Source organism: Lethenteron reissneri, chromosome 69 (genome assembly GCF_015708825.2).
Source record: "Lethenteron reissneri isolate LAM-NWPU_2019-01 chromosome 69, ASM1570882v1, whole genome shotgun sequence".
In the NCBI taxonomy this organism is placed as follows: Eukaryota; Metazoa; Chordata; class Hyperoartia; order Petromyzontiformes; family Petromyzontidae; genus Lethenteron; species Lethenteron reissneri.
In genome coordinates this window covers 7,830,396-7,844,518 of record NC_083847.1, presented here as the reverse complement: position 1 = coordinate 7,844,518, position 14,123 = coordinate 7,830,396, and the positions used below count along the sequence as shown (strand labels likewise).

Sequence of the window (14,123 nt, the reverse complement as noted above, 5' to 3'; positions counted from 1 at the left end):
GCTTAGGACCCTGGACCCCCTCGCCCCGCTTGTCCTTGGAAAGGCCGGGACGCTGTGCGGGCCAGTGGTGGGACTCTGGGACCCTTGTAAGGGCGAGGTCCGAGTAAGCCAGAGTCTAGACCCGCATCTTGGCTGGGTCGGGTCAGGTAGCCTCACCTAGGGTAATTATAGTCGGAGGACCCGAGAGCGTAGCCAGTGTTAGGCACGCTAGAAGTAGGCTGTGTCCCTAGGCTGTAACAGTGTATAAGAACTGTTGGAAAGGTGTAATGTAATAAAGAAGTTGCATTTACAAAGTGTCTCCAGAACCCATTACAAATGCACCACAGACTCAGCACTACCCATAGACTCGGCACTGCACCATAGACTCGGCACTGCACCATAGGCTCGGCACTGCACCATAGACTCAACACTGCCTCATAGACTCAACACTGCACTATAGACTCAACACTGCCCATAGGCTCAGCACTGCACCATAGGCTCAGCACTGCACCATAGATTAAAAACTGCCTCCGTATATAAAGCAGTCCACCCTCCTCAACCTCCTTTTCTCTCAAGTCCCCTAGGATGCCCTGGGGTAATCTTTGAATTGTAGCCACTTAGAAAAAGTATATATAGGGGACTCCTCTACATTCGACTTACGGACTCTGACATATGAACAAACCAGGTCCCGTTTGTCCAGCTGCAGCCTGTTGGGATTGAGAGTCGTAAGTTCATCCGCCTCGCAATAGATGGCGGTGGTGGCATCTACATCTACAGAACGTGAAGAACCAGTGGCATCTACATCTGCAGAAGGTGAAGAACCAGTGGCATCTACATCTACAGAACGTGAAGAACCAGTGGCATTTGTATCTACAGAACGTGAAGAACCAGTGGCATCTACATCTACATAACGTGAAGAACCAGTGGCGTCTACATCTGCAGAACGTGAAGAAGCAGTGGCATCTACATCTGCAGAACGTGAAGAACCAGTGGCATCTACATCTGCATAACGTGAAGAACCAGTGGCATCTACATCTGCAGAACCTGAATAACCAGTGGTATCTACATCTACAGAACGTGAAGAACCAGTGGCATCTTCATCTGCAGAACGTAAAGAACTAGTGGCATCTGCAGAACGTGAAGAACCAGTGGCATATACATCTGCAGAACGTGAAGAACCAGTGGTATCTACATCTACAGAACGTGAAGAACCAGTAGCAAGTACTATATAATGTAGTGTAGTTTTATAATACAGTGTAGTATATAGTAATGTAGTAGTGTATAATTTAGTATAGTAGTGTATCATGTATAGTAGTACCGTACATGCCGTACAATACATTTGCAGTCAACAGGAATAAAGTTGGGACTTACGAACAGACAGAGCCTCCTGCAAACCCAACTCGTTTGTAAGTCGAGGCAGTCCCTGTACAGTGGTGTAACAGTATATAATGTAGTATAGTAGTGTATAATGTAGTGTAGTAGTATATGATGTAGTGTAGTATATAATGTAGTGTAGTATATAATGTAGTATAGTAGTGTATAATGTAGTGTAGTAGTATATGATGTGGTGTAGTATATAATGTAGTGTAGTATATAATTTAGTATAGTATAATCGACAGGAGTGAAGTTGGGACTTACGAATACATCGACTTACAGACAGACCTCCTGCAAACCAAACTTGTTTGTAAGTAGGGGCATTCGCTGCGTGCCATCTGGAGTCTACATGGAGTGCTTCGTCTTGGCCGTGCATCTACCGCCTCTCACGCCCTCGACTCCACCCCATTCGCCATACGCGGGGGCTATGGCTGAGTGGCTACGTCTGACTCACTCTGTCTCTGTCTGTCTCACTTTGACTCTCATCTCGAGATTCGCGCTGCTCCTCACCGTCCCAGTTGGCCATTGTGGACCCACCCACACGCCCGGCCACCTTTGTCTCTCCAGTGGCGATGTTTACGCACCGCACCAGGTACTAATTTACGGCTGAGTCGACCTAGGGGAGGCGACAGGACCGGTTCAAATGATCGTCACCGGTGTTGGCCGTGAGCGGGAACTCGGGGCGCCAGGTTCGTAGCGCTGACGACTACACTCAGCCACTCAATCACTCACCCACCTACCCACTCACTCAGCCACTCACACATTCAGCCACCCACCCACCCACTCAGCCACTCACCCACCAACCCACTCACTCAGCCACTCACACATTCAGCCACCCACTCAGCCACTCACCCACCCACTTAGCTACTCACACACTTAGACACCCACTCACTCAACTAGCCACTCAGCCACTCATCCACCCACTCACTCAGCTACTCACACACCCACCCAGCCACTCACACACTTAAGACACCCACTCACCCACCGACTCACTCACCCACCCACTTAGCTACTCACACACTTAGACACCCACTCACTCAACTAGCCACTCAGCCACTCATCCACCCACTCACTCAGCTACTCACACACCCACCCAGCCACTCACACACTTAAGACACCCACTCACCCACCGACTCACTCACCCACCCACTCAGCTGCGCACTCACTCAGCTACTCACACACCCACGGAGAGCGGCAGCGTCTTGAGTTTCTCACCGCGCTGGGTTCCTCTTGGGACAGGAGACGTGGCGGTGGAGGTGTAGCAGGAGGAGGAGGTTGTGGAGTCCCCTTCTCTGCGCGTGGAGCCACTCATGAAGCGAGAGGAGGAGGAGGTGAAGGAGGAGATGGAGCAGGAGGTGAAGGAGGAGGTGAAGGAGGTGAAGGAGGAGGTGAAGGAGGAGTTGGAGGTGGAGGTGAAGGAGGAGGAGATGGGTGCTGAGACGTGGCCACCCGTCAAGGTTGAGAGAGCCGACTCTGATGGCGGTGGTGGTGACGGTGGTGGTGGTGACAGTGGTGGTGGTGGTGACGGTGGTGGTGAGTGATCTACTCTGACCTGGCGAAGGTTTGCGACCGTAAAAATTGTCCGCATTGAAAGATCCCCATCCACACCACTACTACCAATACTACCATCACCACTACTAATACCACTACTACCACTGCTATCACCACTACTATGACCACTACTATCACCACTACTACCACGACTATCGCTACGACTACCACTACTATGACCACTATCACTACTACCGCCACTATTACCACCAATACCACTACTACTACCGCCACTACCACTACTCCTACTGCTACTACTGCCACTACTACTACCACCACTACTACCGCCACTACTACTACGAGTGCGTTAAACCGAGGACCCGCTGTGCTGTCGTTTTACCGCTAAGGTCATGGATGCGACGAGCGAGTTCAAGAAGCCCTGCGGACTGCGGGAGATGAGCTTAACAAGGCAGGGGATGAGCTATTTGATGAGGAGGCCGATCTTCATTCCGACGGAGAGGATATTCGCATCAAGGAGGAGAAGGAGGAGGGGGAGGAGGAGGACCTACAGGATGCCGCTTCCAGCGACAGGCCGGGAGAGACAGCAATCTCGTGCAGAGGCCCTCCGACTTCACGGCAAGTGGCGGAGATTGAGGTGGTCCTGGAGGGTGAAAGGGGTCACGGCAAGCTGAGGAATCGCCAGAAAACCCACGGCAAGGAGGGGAATAAGAAGAAGTCACACAGGTGCTCCCTGTGCGGAGAGACTTTCGTCGAATTGTCGGACCTCAGGGGGCACGCGAAAGTCCACGCGGACGACAAGCCGCTGCGCTGCGCCGTTTGCGGAAAGGGGTTCGTGGTGGCGAAGTCTCTCCGGTACCACATGATGGGCCACACCGGGGAGAAGCCGCACCGGTGCCCCGTGTGCGGCAAGGCCTTCGCGCAGCGCTCTGCCTTCAACGCCCACGCGAGGGCTCACGCGGGCGAGAAGACTCACCGGTGCGACGTGTGCGGTAGGGGCTTCCTGCACCCATCGTCCCTCAAGGCCCACGCGAAGGCGACGCACGCCGGGCAGGGGCCCGTCGTGTGCCCTGCGTGCGGCAAGACCTTCCGGAAGGCGTCCACCCTCGCCAGCCACGCGGTGGTGCACGGCGGCGAGAAGCCGTTCAGGTGCCCGCAGTGCGCGAGGGGCTTCGTCCTCTCCTTCTCCCTCAAGAGGCACATGGCGAGCCACGACGACGGCGGCGGCGGCGGGGCTCGCGCCTGCCCACCGTGCGGCCGGACCTTCGCCGACCCGTCGTCGCTGAGGGCCCATGTCAGGGTCCACGCTGGCGAGAAGACGCACCGGTGCTCGCTGTGCGGCGAGGCCTTCGCGCAGCTCTCGGACCTCAGGGTCCACGCCAAGGTCCATGCGGACGAGAAGCCCCTCCGTTGCCCCGTGTGCGGGAGGGGATTCGTCGTCGCCAAGTCCCTCCGGTACCACATGATGAGCCACACGGGGTGCAAGCCATTCACGTGTGCCGCGTGCGGCAAGGACTTTGCGCAGTTGTCGGCTTTCAACGCTCACACGAGGACCCACGCGGGAGATTCGCACAGGTGCGACACGTGCGGGAAGGACTTCGCCCATCTGTCGGCGCTCAAGATTCACAAGATGACGCACGCAGGCAGGAGTCCGTATAAGTGCCCGACGTGCGCCAAGGATTTCGTCAACCCGTCGGCTCGCGACAAGCACGCGAGGACGCACAGCGCGGAGAAGCCGCACAAGTGCTTCGTGTGCGGGAGGAGCTTTGCGGAGCTTTCGAACCTCGACTTTCACGTCAAGTGTCTGAACCACTACGGGCCTTGGGCCCAGAGCGTGGGCCGTTTAAAACCCGGGGCTTCGCTCGAACCAAAAACCGAGAGCCCCGAGGTAGATTGAGGCTCTGGAGATCCGGGGGGCGGGGGGACAAGGAAGGGGATGTCTGGGCGCAGACGACAACGATGAAGATTCGGAAAGAAGAGCTCGCGACGCCACGCGAGGGCTTTGAGTTTATTTGAGACGTCCTGAACCTTGACTTTCCCCTTTCTGGCAATAAAACAGGAAGTTGTGTTCAGATGGTCAAACTCAAAATGGACACCCCTTGCAAGGCATCAGGTTTGCGTTAACCACACTCGGCACTTGTGGCAAAACTTGCAAACAAACATGGCTCCTATAATACAGGGTGCTTCAAAAAAATGTCAACACTTTTATAGGACTATCGTTTTTAGGGGCCGTCCATAAATGACGTCACGCACCTAGGGGGGGGGGTCAGACATTTGTGACGATGTGTGACGAGGGGGAGAGGGTTTGAGAAATGTGACGTCACGTAAAAATGCGCAACTTTAAATAAATATAGAATTGTTATAACAACATCAGCCTGCAGCGCCACATTAAATACGCACTACAATGACAATAGTTTAAAGCGATTCGAAGCATGTTTTTTTTTTTTGGGGGGGGGGGGGGCAGAGCTTTGTCGTCATATTTGAGGGGGGGGGTCTGACTTTTTGTGACGCCGTGTAACGAGGCGGGGGGGGGATCAAAAATCGTCCAAAATCGCGTGACGTAATTTATGGACGGCCCCTGCTGCTATAAATGTCCACGTGATGATGATGATCATTTGTGATGGCCACGTCGCTTCTAAACAAACAGTTCACACCCTCAGTAGGGCTTTGCTTGATATGGATGGGGGATGGTTTAGTGTTATATCTGTGTGTCTAGGTGATTGTGTGTGTCTTTGTGTGTGTTGTGTGTCTGTGTGATTGTGTGTTTACCTGCCCTCCAACAACAATGGAGGGCGGAGGAGCGACGCTCACAACAACGAGCGGAGCACCGGGTGGCTAAAGCACAGCAAGTTGGTACAGTAGGGGGCACAGGTGGTGCAATCAGCCAGTCATCTCAGTAGACCCGTGGCACCTGGGTCTGCCCCGTGACCTGCCAGCGGGTGTTCGACACTTCACGTGGCCTCAAGGTGCACATGGTCTGGCACAAGCGTCGTGGTGACATCACCACCACTTAGTGACGAATGGCGGTTGTTTGTGTCTGTCTAGGCGATTGTGTGTTTACCTGTCTTGTACTTTGCACTCATATCGTGTTTGTGAGTTCTGTGGGTTGTTGTTCCTGTAACGTTCCGACGGCCACGTGTGGCCTCTACTGGACATCTGTAATTAAAGAGCTTTATAGCTCATCGGGATTCCTCGTGAAGTATCTTCTGAATGGAATCGGCACGGTTATCTGAGACGTTGCACCAACCTACGGTCCACCACATTGTCCAAGTGCATGAAAGTGTTTCGAGAAAGACTCGCAAGGCGACATTTTAACACGTCGGAGGCTTTCACGACCAATATCCACAATACAGGTTTTTAGGGTTAGGGGCCGTCCATAAATGACGTCACGCACCTAGGGGAGGGGGGGTTCAGACATTTGTGACTATGTGTGACGAGGGGGGGGTGAGAAATGTGACGTCACATCAAAATGCGCAACTTTTAAATAAATATAGACAACACGTTTAACTTAATTAAATAGACTTTTTAATAAATGTTTTCTCCTACAACATCAGAGTGCAGCGCCACATTAAATACACACTACAATGACAATAGTTTAAAGCGATTTGAAGCATGTTTTATTTTCAAAATGGAAATATGGTTTGGGGGGGGGCAGAGCTTTGTGATGTCATATTTGAGGGGGGGTCTGACTTTTTGTGATGCCGTGTGACGGGGGGGGGGGGGGGGTGAAAAGTCGTCCAAATCGCGTTGAATAATTCTTTGCCAGGACCTTTCCCGGCACACTGAGGAGTGAGATGCCCCTGTAGTTGTTATAGTATGTGCGGTCCAGGGCATCCTTCCAATCCTGCGAAACCTGTCCAGTGGTCCAGACTTATAATGATGTCATGTAAAGCAGTCTTTGTACAAACGCCACCCTCCATCAGCATTTCGCTTGAGATATCATCTCTGCCTGGTACCTTTCCTGGTCTCAGACTCTGGATCGCCTTCAGTACTTCCTCAACAGATGGCACCTCAGCCAGCCACTCACAGGGGGTGACTTCCTCTTCCAATATTTGAGGCACTGCAGCCTCAGCAGGGTCTTCCAGACTTTGTCCCATGATCTATTCCAGACTGAGCAATTTTCCCTCCCCCAGGACTTCACAGAAATGCTCAGCAAATCTGCAAACCTGTTCCTGGGGGTTGGAGATTGGATCACTGTTCTTTTCCCTAATGATGGTGATAGGGGTGGCGCAACTTTTTTGAAGAAATTAAAGAGTGATTTGTGATCGCGGGCCATTGATTCCATCTCCTCAGTAACCCGCGACTACCACCCATCCTTGCAGCGCCTCACGGCTCTCCGAACCTCCGAACGAAGGCTGCGGTAAACCTCATTTTCTGACGTGGGATGCTGGGACTTCACACTTGGTAACATAAACATTGTTTAGTTTTAGGCTATAGCCTAATCACAGAGACCCATAGAGTCATTATACAGATACCCATAGACTCATTTATACAGAGACCCATAGACTCATCACACAGATACCCATAGACTCACCACACAGAGACCCATAGACTCAGTACACAGAGACCTATAGCCTCATCACACAGAGACCCATAGACTCATTATGCAGACCCATAGACTCAACACACAGAGGCCCATAGACTCAGCACACAGAGACCCATAGACTCAACACACAGAGACCCATAGACTCAGCACACAGAGACCCACAGACTCGCCACACTGAGACCCATAGAGTGAGGGCCTTACAAGCCGGTAACATAAATGGGTGAGTTTAATCGTTAAGTTAGAACCGCGGCAACAGACATTACATTTATTCGTTTACTTCTTCAGAGATTCCTTCAGCAGGTCGGTGAACGAGCGGAGGAGGTCGTTCCTGTCGCGGGCGACCCTCAGCGCCTCCCGCTGGATGCTCATCAACTCCCTCATCGCCTCGTCCTGCGACCTCGCAAACTCCCGGAACCACCTCGGCGGGGGTCCATCATCTACCGGCTCCCCAGCTCCTCCTCCACCTCCTCTCTTCCGTTTCCTCCGACGGTCGAACGATGATGGCGACGCCGCCGCTACGTTGTTGCCGGGATGTGGAGGAAGAGGAGGCAGAGGAGGAGGAGGCGGAGGAGGAAGAAGAGGCGACGTCCCAGCGACGTTGGGCGCAGAGCTCCCGGGAGGCACGGCGGCGTCGTCGTCGTCGTCTGAACGAACTAAAGAACGGGAGGCGATGAGTAAATAATAATAATGATTTGAGGCTTACGTGACTGCAGGAATCCATACAGCATTTGTTCTCTCGGTAAAGTCACGTAGGTATAAAGTAAAAGAAATCACTTTACCGAAAGAACCAAAGAGTATAAATAATCTTCTTGGTTCTTTCGGTAAAGTCACGTAGAAGGGAAATAATAAAATAATAAAAATAAAACATAATAAAATAATTCTCACGACTTACGAACAGATCTCTGGAACCTTCCACGTTCGTAAGTAGAGGGGTTCCTATAATGTAGTGTAGCAGTATATAATAGTATATAGTATATAATGTAGTGGAGTATATTATATCGTATATAGTAGTATATACTATAGTGTAGTAGTATATAATGTAGTGTTTTAGTATATAATGTAGTGTAGTATATGATGTATGGTACAACACGTTTGGAATAAAAAAGTCAAATTGGACCTCCGAACGAATCGATTTACGAACAAATCTCTGAAACCTAACTCGTTCGTAAGTGAAGGAGTCCCTGTACAGGGGTGGTTCAGATGTCATGTAAACCCCCCCCCCCCGATCCCCCCACCCGCTCCCCCCCACCCCCCATGTCATTCGGGCGCCCCAGAGTCAAAAGACAAAATCTGTGGCGGGGAGAACAAAACGAAAGAAAAAGAGAGAGAAAAAAATAGGCAAAAGAATAAATCGAATGATAATAAAATTATAATAACAACAAATAAATAAACTAAGTCACCGACCTTTGCGTGCTTTGGGCGGTGGCGCCGAGGTCACCGCCACCGCTGCCGCTTGTGCCGCCGCTGCCGCCCCACCACCGCGGTGAGGCGCTGAACCCACGAGGTCCCGCACGAGGTCGAAGAACTCCCAGGAAGAGCGGCCGCGTGCCGTCGCCTTGCCCACATTGTCCCGGATCGTCTTGTACCTGGACCGTGGGGTGGGTCGGGGCGGGGGGAATGTTGTCCGCGCGGTGCCTCACTGACGGCGACGGTGCTGGTTCAGAGCGGCAAACGTCAACCGCGTGACGCGACGCTGTGCTTGCGATCGTGGAGAAAGAAGAGAGAGGATAGTGCAGTGTTGAGACTATGGTGCAGTATTGAATATATACTGTAGTGTTGAGTCTATGGACATTGTTGAGTTTATGGTGCAGTGTTGAGTCGATGGTGCAGTGGTGAGTCTATGGTGCAGTGTTGAGTTTATGGGCAGTGGTGAGTCTATGGTGCAGTGCTGAGTCTATGGTGCAGTGTTGAGTCTATGGGTAGTGTTGAGTCTATGGGCAATGTTGAGTCTATGGGACAGTGTTGAGTATATGGGCAGTGCTGAGTCTATGGGCAGTGTTGAGTCTATGGTGCAGTGTTGAGTCTATGGGCAGTATTGAGTCTATGGTGCAGTGTTGAGTCTATGGGCAGTGTTGAGTCTATGGGCAGTGCTGAGTCTATGGTGCAGTGTTGAGTATATGGGCAGTGCTGAGTCTATGGTGCAGTGTTGAGTATATGGGCAGTGCTGAGTGTATGGGCAGTGCTGAGTATATGGGCAGTGCTGAGTCTATGGTGCAGTGCTGAGTCTATGGGCAGTGCTGAGTCTATGGGCAGTGTTGAGTATATGGGCAGTGTTGAGTCTATGATGCAGTGTTGAGTCTATGGGCAGTGTTGAGTCTATGGTGCAGTGTTGAGTCTATGGGCAGTGCTGAGTCTATGGGCAGTGCTGAGTCTATGGGCAGTGACATGCACCGCCCGGCGCCGTAATAACCGTGCCTGAACTTTAGCGCCCGCATCTTCTTATCGCACTGGTCCGGGTTGTAGGTGTAGCCGCTTGCGGCCATGACGCTGGAGATCCGTCTCCAGACGTCCACTTTCTTCACCAGGGGTGACTCGAAGTCCCCCCGGTGGCGGCGGTACGTGTCGATGAGGAGCAGGATCGCCTCGCGAGCCCACTGGATGCCCGATTGGTGCGATCCTGCAGAGAGAGAGGAAATCATTAGAATCTCTACTTATATTATCTGGGTCTTTCGGTAAAGTCACGTAGATAGGTTCAAAGAAATTAACAAAAAAATTATAAAAGTAGTTTGTTGGTATTTTTTCGTTATTTTATTTGAACCTATATACGTGGCTTTACCGAAAGACCCAAAGAATATGAATTTGTGCCGTCACGAAAGCTTTAAGTCAAGATTTAAATCTCTATTTAAACAGGAGGGGTGAGGAGGATGGAAGGGAGAGGATGGAGGGGAGAGGATAGAGGGGGAAGAGGGGTTGAGGGAGGGAGGGAGGAGAGGGAGGAGAGGGAAGGGGGAGGAGGAGGTAGGGGGAGGAGGGAGGGGGGAGCAGGAGGTAGGGGGAGGAAGGGGGGGAAGGAGGAGATGGAGGGAGGAGGAAGGAGGAGGGAGGTAGGGGGGGAGGAGTTAGCAGTAAGAATGAGGTGTGTGAAGGCTGCTGCCGTCATTCCCACTCCGGCGGCAGCGAAATCAGAGACGGTGGTGATACCGCGGAGGGTGGTGCCGTAACGGCGTTGGTAGTGATGGTGATGGTGGTGGCGGTGTGGTGGTGGTAGTTGTGGTGGTGGCGGTGGTGGTGTGGCGGTGGTGGTGTGGTGGTGGTGCGGTGGTGGTGTGGCGGTGGTGGTTGTGGTGGTGGTGTGGTGGTGGTGTGGTGGTGGCGGTGGTGTAGTGGTGGTGTGGTGGCGGTGGTGTGGTGGTGGCGGTGGTGTACTGGTGGTGTGGTGGTGGTTGTGGTGGTGGTGGCGGCGGTAGTGGTGGTGTGGTGGTGGTGGTGGTGTTGTGGACCTCGCTGTGATGTCCAACGGTGGAACTGACCATTGGGGGCGTTGGGGATGCCGACCGTCGCCGCGTCCGGTGGCGACGCCTCCGAGGCCGCACCGGGAACCGTCGCTCGGCGTGTTCCTAAATGGCAAAACCAACAACCACCACCACCATCACCACAACAAGTACAACAATCACTCTGGTGGTCAGCAGCAGCAGCGGCGGGGCGGCTTTTGGCCGGCTGTCGACCAAAAACTCTGGTCACCGCATCGTCGCCCGCCAGTTTCAGATGCTTTATACACTACACTATACACTACACTATAATATACTATAATATACATTACTATACGCCACTATGCACTACTATACACTACACGATTCTAAATGTGGAGGGAAAATCTCCACACGACTACGGGAAGAGAGAGAAAGAGAGACGCAGACTCCAAATAGCCAGCAGCAGGTGTCGTCAGGGTCGGGATCGAACCCACGACCTCCTGCGTATCAGGCGAGGTCGTCAACATCTCCTACCCAGCACGGGGCCCCCACTGAGACCGCACCCCTCCCCCCACCCCCCACCACCATTACCGTCCTCCTCCTCCAAGACCACCTCGATCTCCGCCACCTCCGCCTGCCTCCGGGCGTCGCCCACGCCGGCCCGGAGGGGGCGAACCGTCGCTCCGGCGGTCTCCGTCCATTGTCGCCGGAGCGCCACCACCACCACCGCCGCCGTGCCCACCGCCGCCGCCCCACGCCGAGGCCGTGCCCACCACCACCGCCCTCGCCCCCCCGCACCGCCGTGTCCAGCCGCTCTCCTCCTCTTTGACGAGCAGTGGGCGCCCGGCGCTGGCCGCCGCGTCGTGCTCGGGGGGCGCTGACGGCTTCCCCTCGTCGCCCTCCTCCGCCTCCTCTTCCTCTCGCTTCACGAGCAGCTCCACGGGCAGAGAAGGGGACTCCACCTCCTCCTCCTCATCCTCTTCCACGTCTCCTGTCCCCAAGCGACCCACGGTGGTGAGATGTTAACTACCTCGCCCGGTGTGCAGGAGGGCGTGACTTCGATCCCGACCCTGACAATCCCCTATCCATCGTAATAGCGTCGCGGTTGGGATCGAACCCACGACATCCTGCATAGCAGGCGATGTAGTTAACATCTCACCACGCGAAGAGTGAAAGAAAGAGACGCGGACACCAAATATGCAGCAGCAGGCATCGTTAGGGTGGCCTGGGACGTCACCGCCACCACCACGGCCGCTAGTGCCAGGCTGGGTGCACCTAGAGGCCTACTCACCGGTAGCGGCGGCAGCGCCACCACCACGGCCGCTAGTACCAGGCTGGGTCCACCTAGAGGCCTACTCACCGGTAGCGGCGGCAGCGCCAGGGTGTCTCCGTGGCTCATCAACTCCTCTACGACGCGACATCTCACGGCCGGGAGGATCTCCTCCTGCGGCCTCCGTTGCTCCGTCACGTCACCTGCGGGCACGACACTCGAGATAGCACCAAACAGCGAGGCAATCGCCCGACCTCCGACAGGGAGACCCACAGACTCACACGGAGATCCAAAGACTGAAGCGGAGACCCACAGACTCACGCAAGAGAACTAGAGACTCACACAGAGACCCACAGATTCACGCAAGAGAACTAGAGACTCACACAGAGACCCACAGATTCACGCAAGAGATCCGGAGACTCACACGGAGACCCAATGACTCACGCAAGAGAACTAGAGACTCACACGGAGACACGTAGACTCACACGGAGATCCAAAGACTCACATGGAGAACCACAGACTCACACAGAGACCCACAGATTTACGCAAGAGATCCGGAGATTGACACAGAGACTCACAGACTCACGCAAGAGAACTGGAGACTCACACGGAGACCCAAAGTCTCACGCAAGAGATCCAAAGACTCACACGGAGACACGTAGACTCACACGGAGATCCAAAGACTCACACGGAGACCCACAGACTCACACAGAGACCCACAGATTCACGCAAGAGAACTAGAGACTCACACAGAGACCCACAGATTCACGCAAGAGATCCGGAGATTGACACGGAGACCCAATGACTCACGCAAGAGAACTGGAGACTCACACGGAGACCCAAAGTCTCACGCAAGAGATCCAAAGACTCACACGGAGATTCACGTAGACTCACACGGAGATCCACGAAGACTCACACGGAGACCCACGTAGACTCACACGGAGACCCATAGACTCATACGGAGACTCACAGACTCACGAAAGAGAACTAGAGACTGACACAAGTGGTGGAGGAGGTGGTGGAGGTGGTGGTGGAGGTGGTGGAGGTGGTGGTGGAGGTGTTGGTGGAGGTAGTGGAGGTGCTGGTGATGGTGGAGGTGGTGGTTGAGGTTGTGGTGGTAGGTGCTGGTGGTGGAGGTGGTGGTGGAGGTGGTGGGGGTGGAGGTGGTGGAGTAGGGGGTGGAGGTGGTGGGGGTGGGGGAGGTGGTGGTGGAGGTGCTGGTGGAGGTGTTGGTGGAGGTAGTGGTGGTGGAGGTATTGGTGGTGGAGGTAGTGGAGGTAGTGGAGGTGGTGGTGGTAGGTGCTGGTGGTGGAGGAGGAGGTGGTGGGGGTGGAGGTGGTGGTGGAGGTGGTGGTGGTGGAGGTGGAGGAGGGGGTGGAGGTGGTGGTGGAAGTGGTGGAAGAGGTGGTGGGGGTGGAGGAGGTGGTGGTGCTGGTGGTGGTGGAGGTGTTGGTAGGTGCTGGTGGTGGAGGTGGTGGTGGAGGTAGGTGGTGATGGTTGAGGTGGTGGTGGTAGGTGCTGGTGGTGGTGGAGGTTGAGGTGGTGGTGGTGGAGGAGGTGGTGGACTCGGAACGCGTGGGACCTCCGTGGAGGAGACGGAGCGAGGGAGCGTGGAGCGGTGGATGAGTGGGGGCTGGGGGTGGGAGAGACCCCGGAACGTGAATAGCAACGGCCCCTGTGGCCCTAGAATCTGCATAGCCGAGTGGGGGGAGCCCCGGAATCTGCACAGCAATGGCAAGATGCGGTACAAGACTGGGCACGTGGCCTCTACCCAGCCTACCCCCTCCTGCACGAGTGTATAGTGTAGTATACTAGTACAGCACTAGTGTATAGTGTAGTGTATAGTGTCGTGTATAGTGTAGTGTATAGTGTAGTGTCTAGCGTAGTATACTAGTACAGCACTAGTGTATAGTGTAGTGTATAGTGTCGTGTATAGTGTAGTGTCTAGCGTAGTATACTAGTACAGCACTAGTGTATAGTGTAGTAGTGTAGTATACTAGTACAGCACTAGTGTGTAGTGTATAGTGTAGTATAC

At 54.0% G+C, this 14,123-nt stretch overlaps 2 protein-coding genes across 2 annotated transcripts; one reads left to right on the top strand and one right to left on the bottom strand.

Moving 5' to 3' along the window:
* The first annotated feature begins 2,753 nt into the window (after window positions 1-2,753).
* LOC133360489 (zinc finger protein OZF-like) lies at window positions 2,754-5,213 on the top strand. The gene is made up of 2 exons (XM_061579250.1): window positions 2,754-2,886; window positions 3,252-5,213. Exons 1-2 carry the CDS (start codon window positions 2,781-2,783, stop codon window positions 4,757-4,759), a joined length of 1,614 nt encoding a protein of 537 aa, XP_061435234.1. The 5' UTR covers window positions 2,754-2,780; the 3' UTR covers window positions 4,760-5,213.
* A 2,403-nt stretch (window positions 5,214-7,616) lies between these two features.
* Window positions 7,617-14,025, bottom strand: LOC133360572 (uncharacterized). Its single transcript, XM_061579372.1, has 7 exons — window positions 13,671-14,025; window positions 12,179-12,291; window positions 11,410-11,809; window positions 10,879-10,965; window positions 9,824-10,025; window positions 8,813-8,994; window positions 7,617-8,061 (listed from the first exon to the last, which is right to left on the bottom strand). The coding sequence occupies exons 5-7, from the start codon at window positions 9,889-9,891 to the stop codon at window positions 7,682-7,684; spliced, it is 630 nt and encodes a 209-aa protein (XP_061435356.1). The 5' UTR covers window positions 9,892-10,025; window positions 10,879-10,965; window positions 11,410-11,809; window positions 12,179-12,291; window positions 13,671-14,025; the 3' UTR covers window positions 7,617-7,681.
* Between the last annotated feature and the right edge of the window lie 98 nt (window positions 14,026-14,123).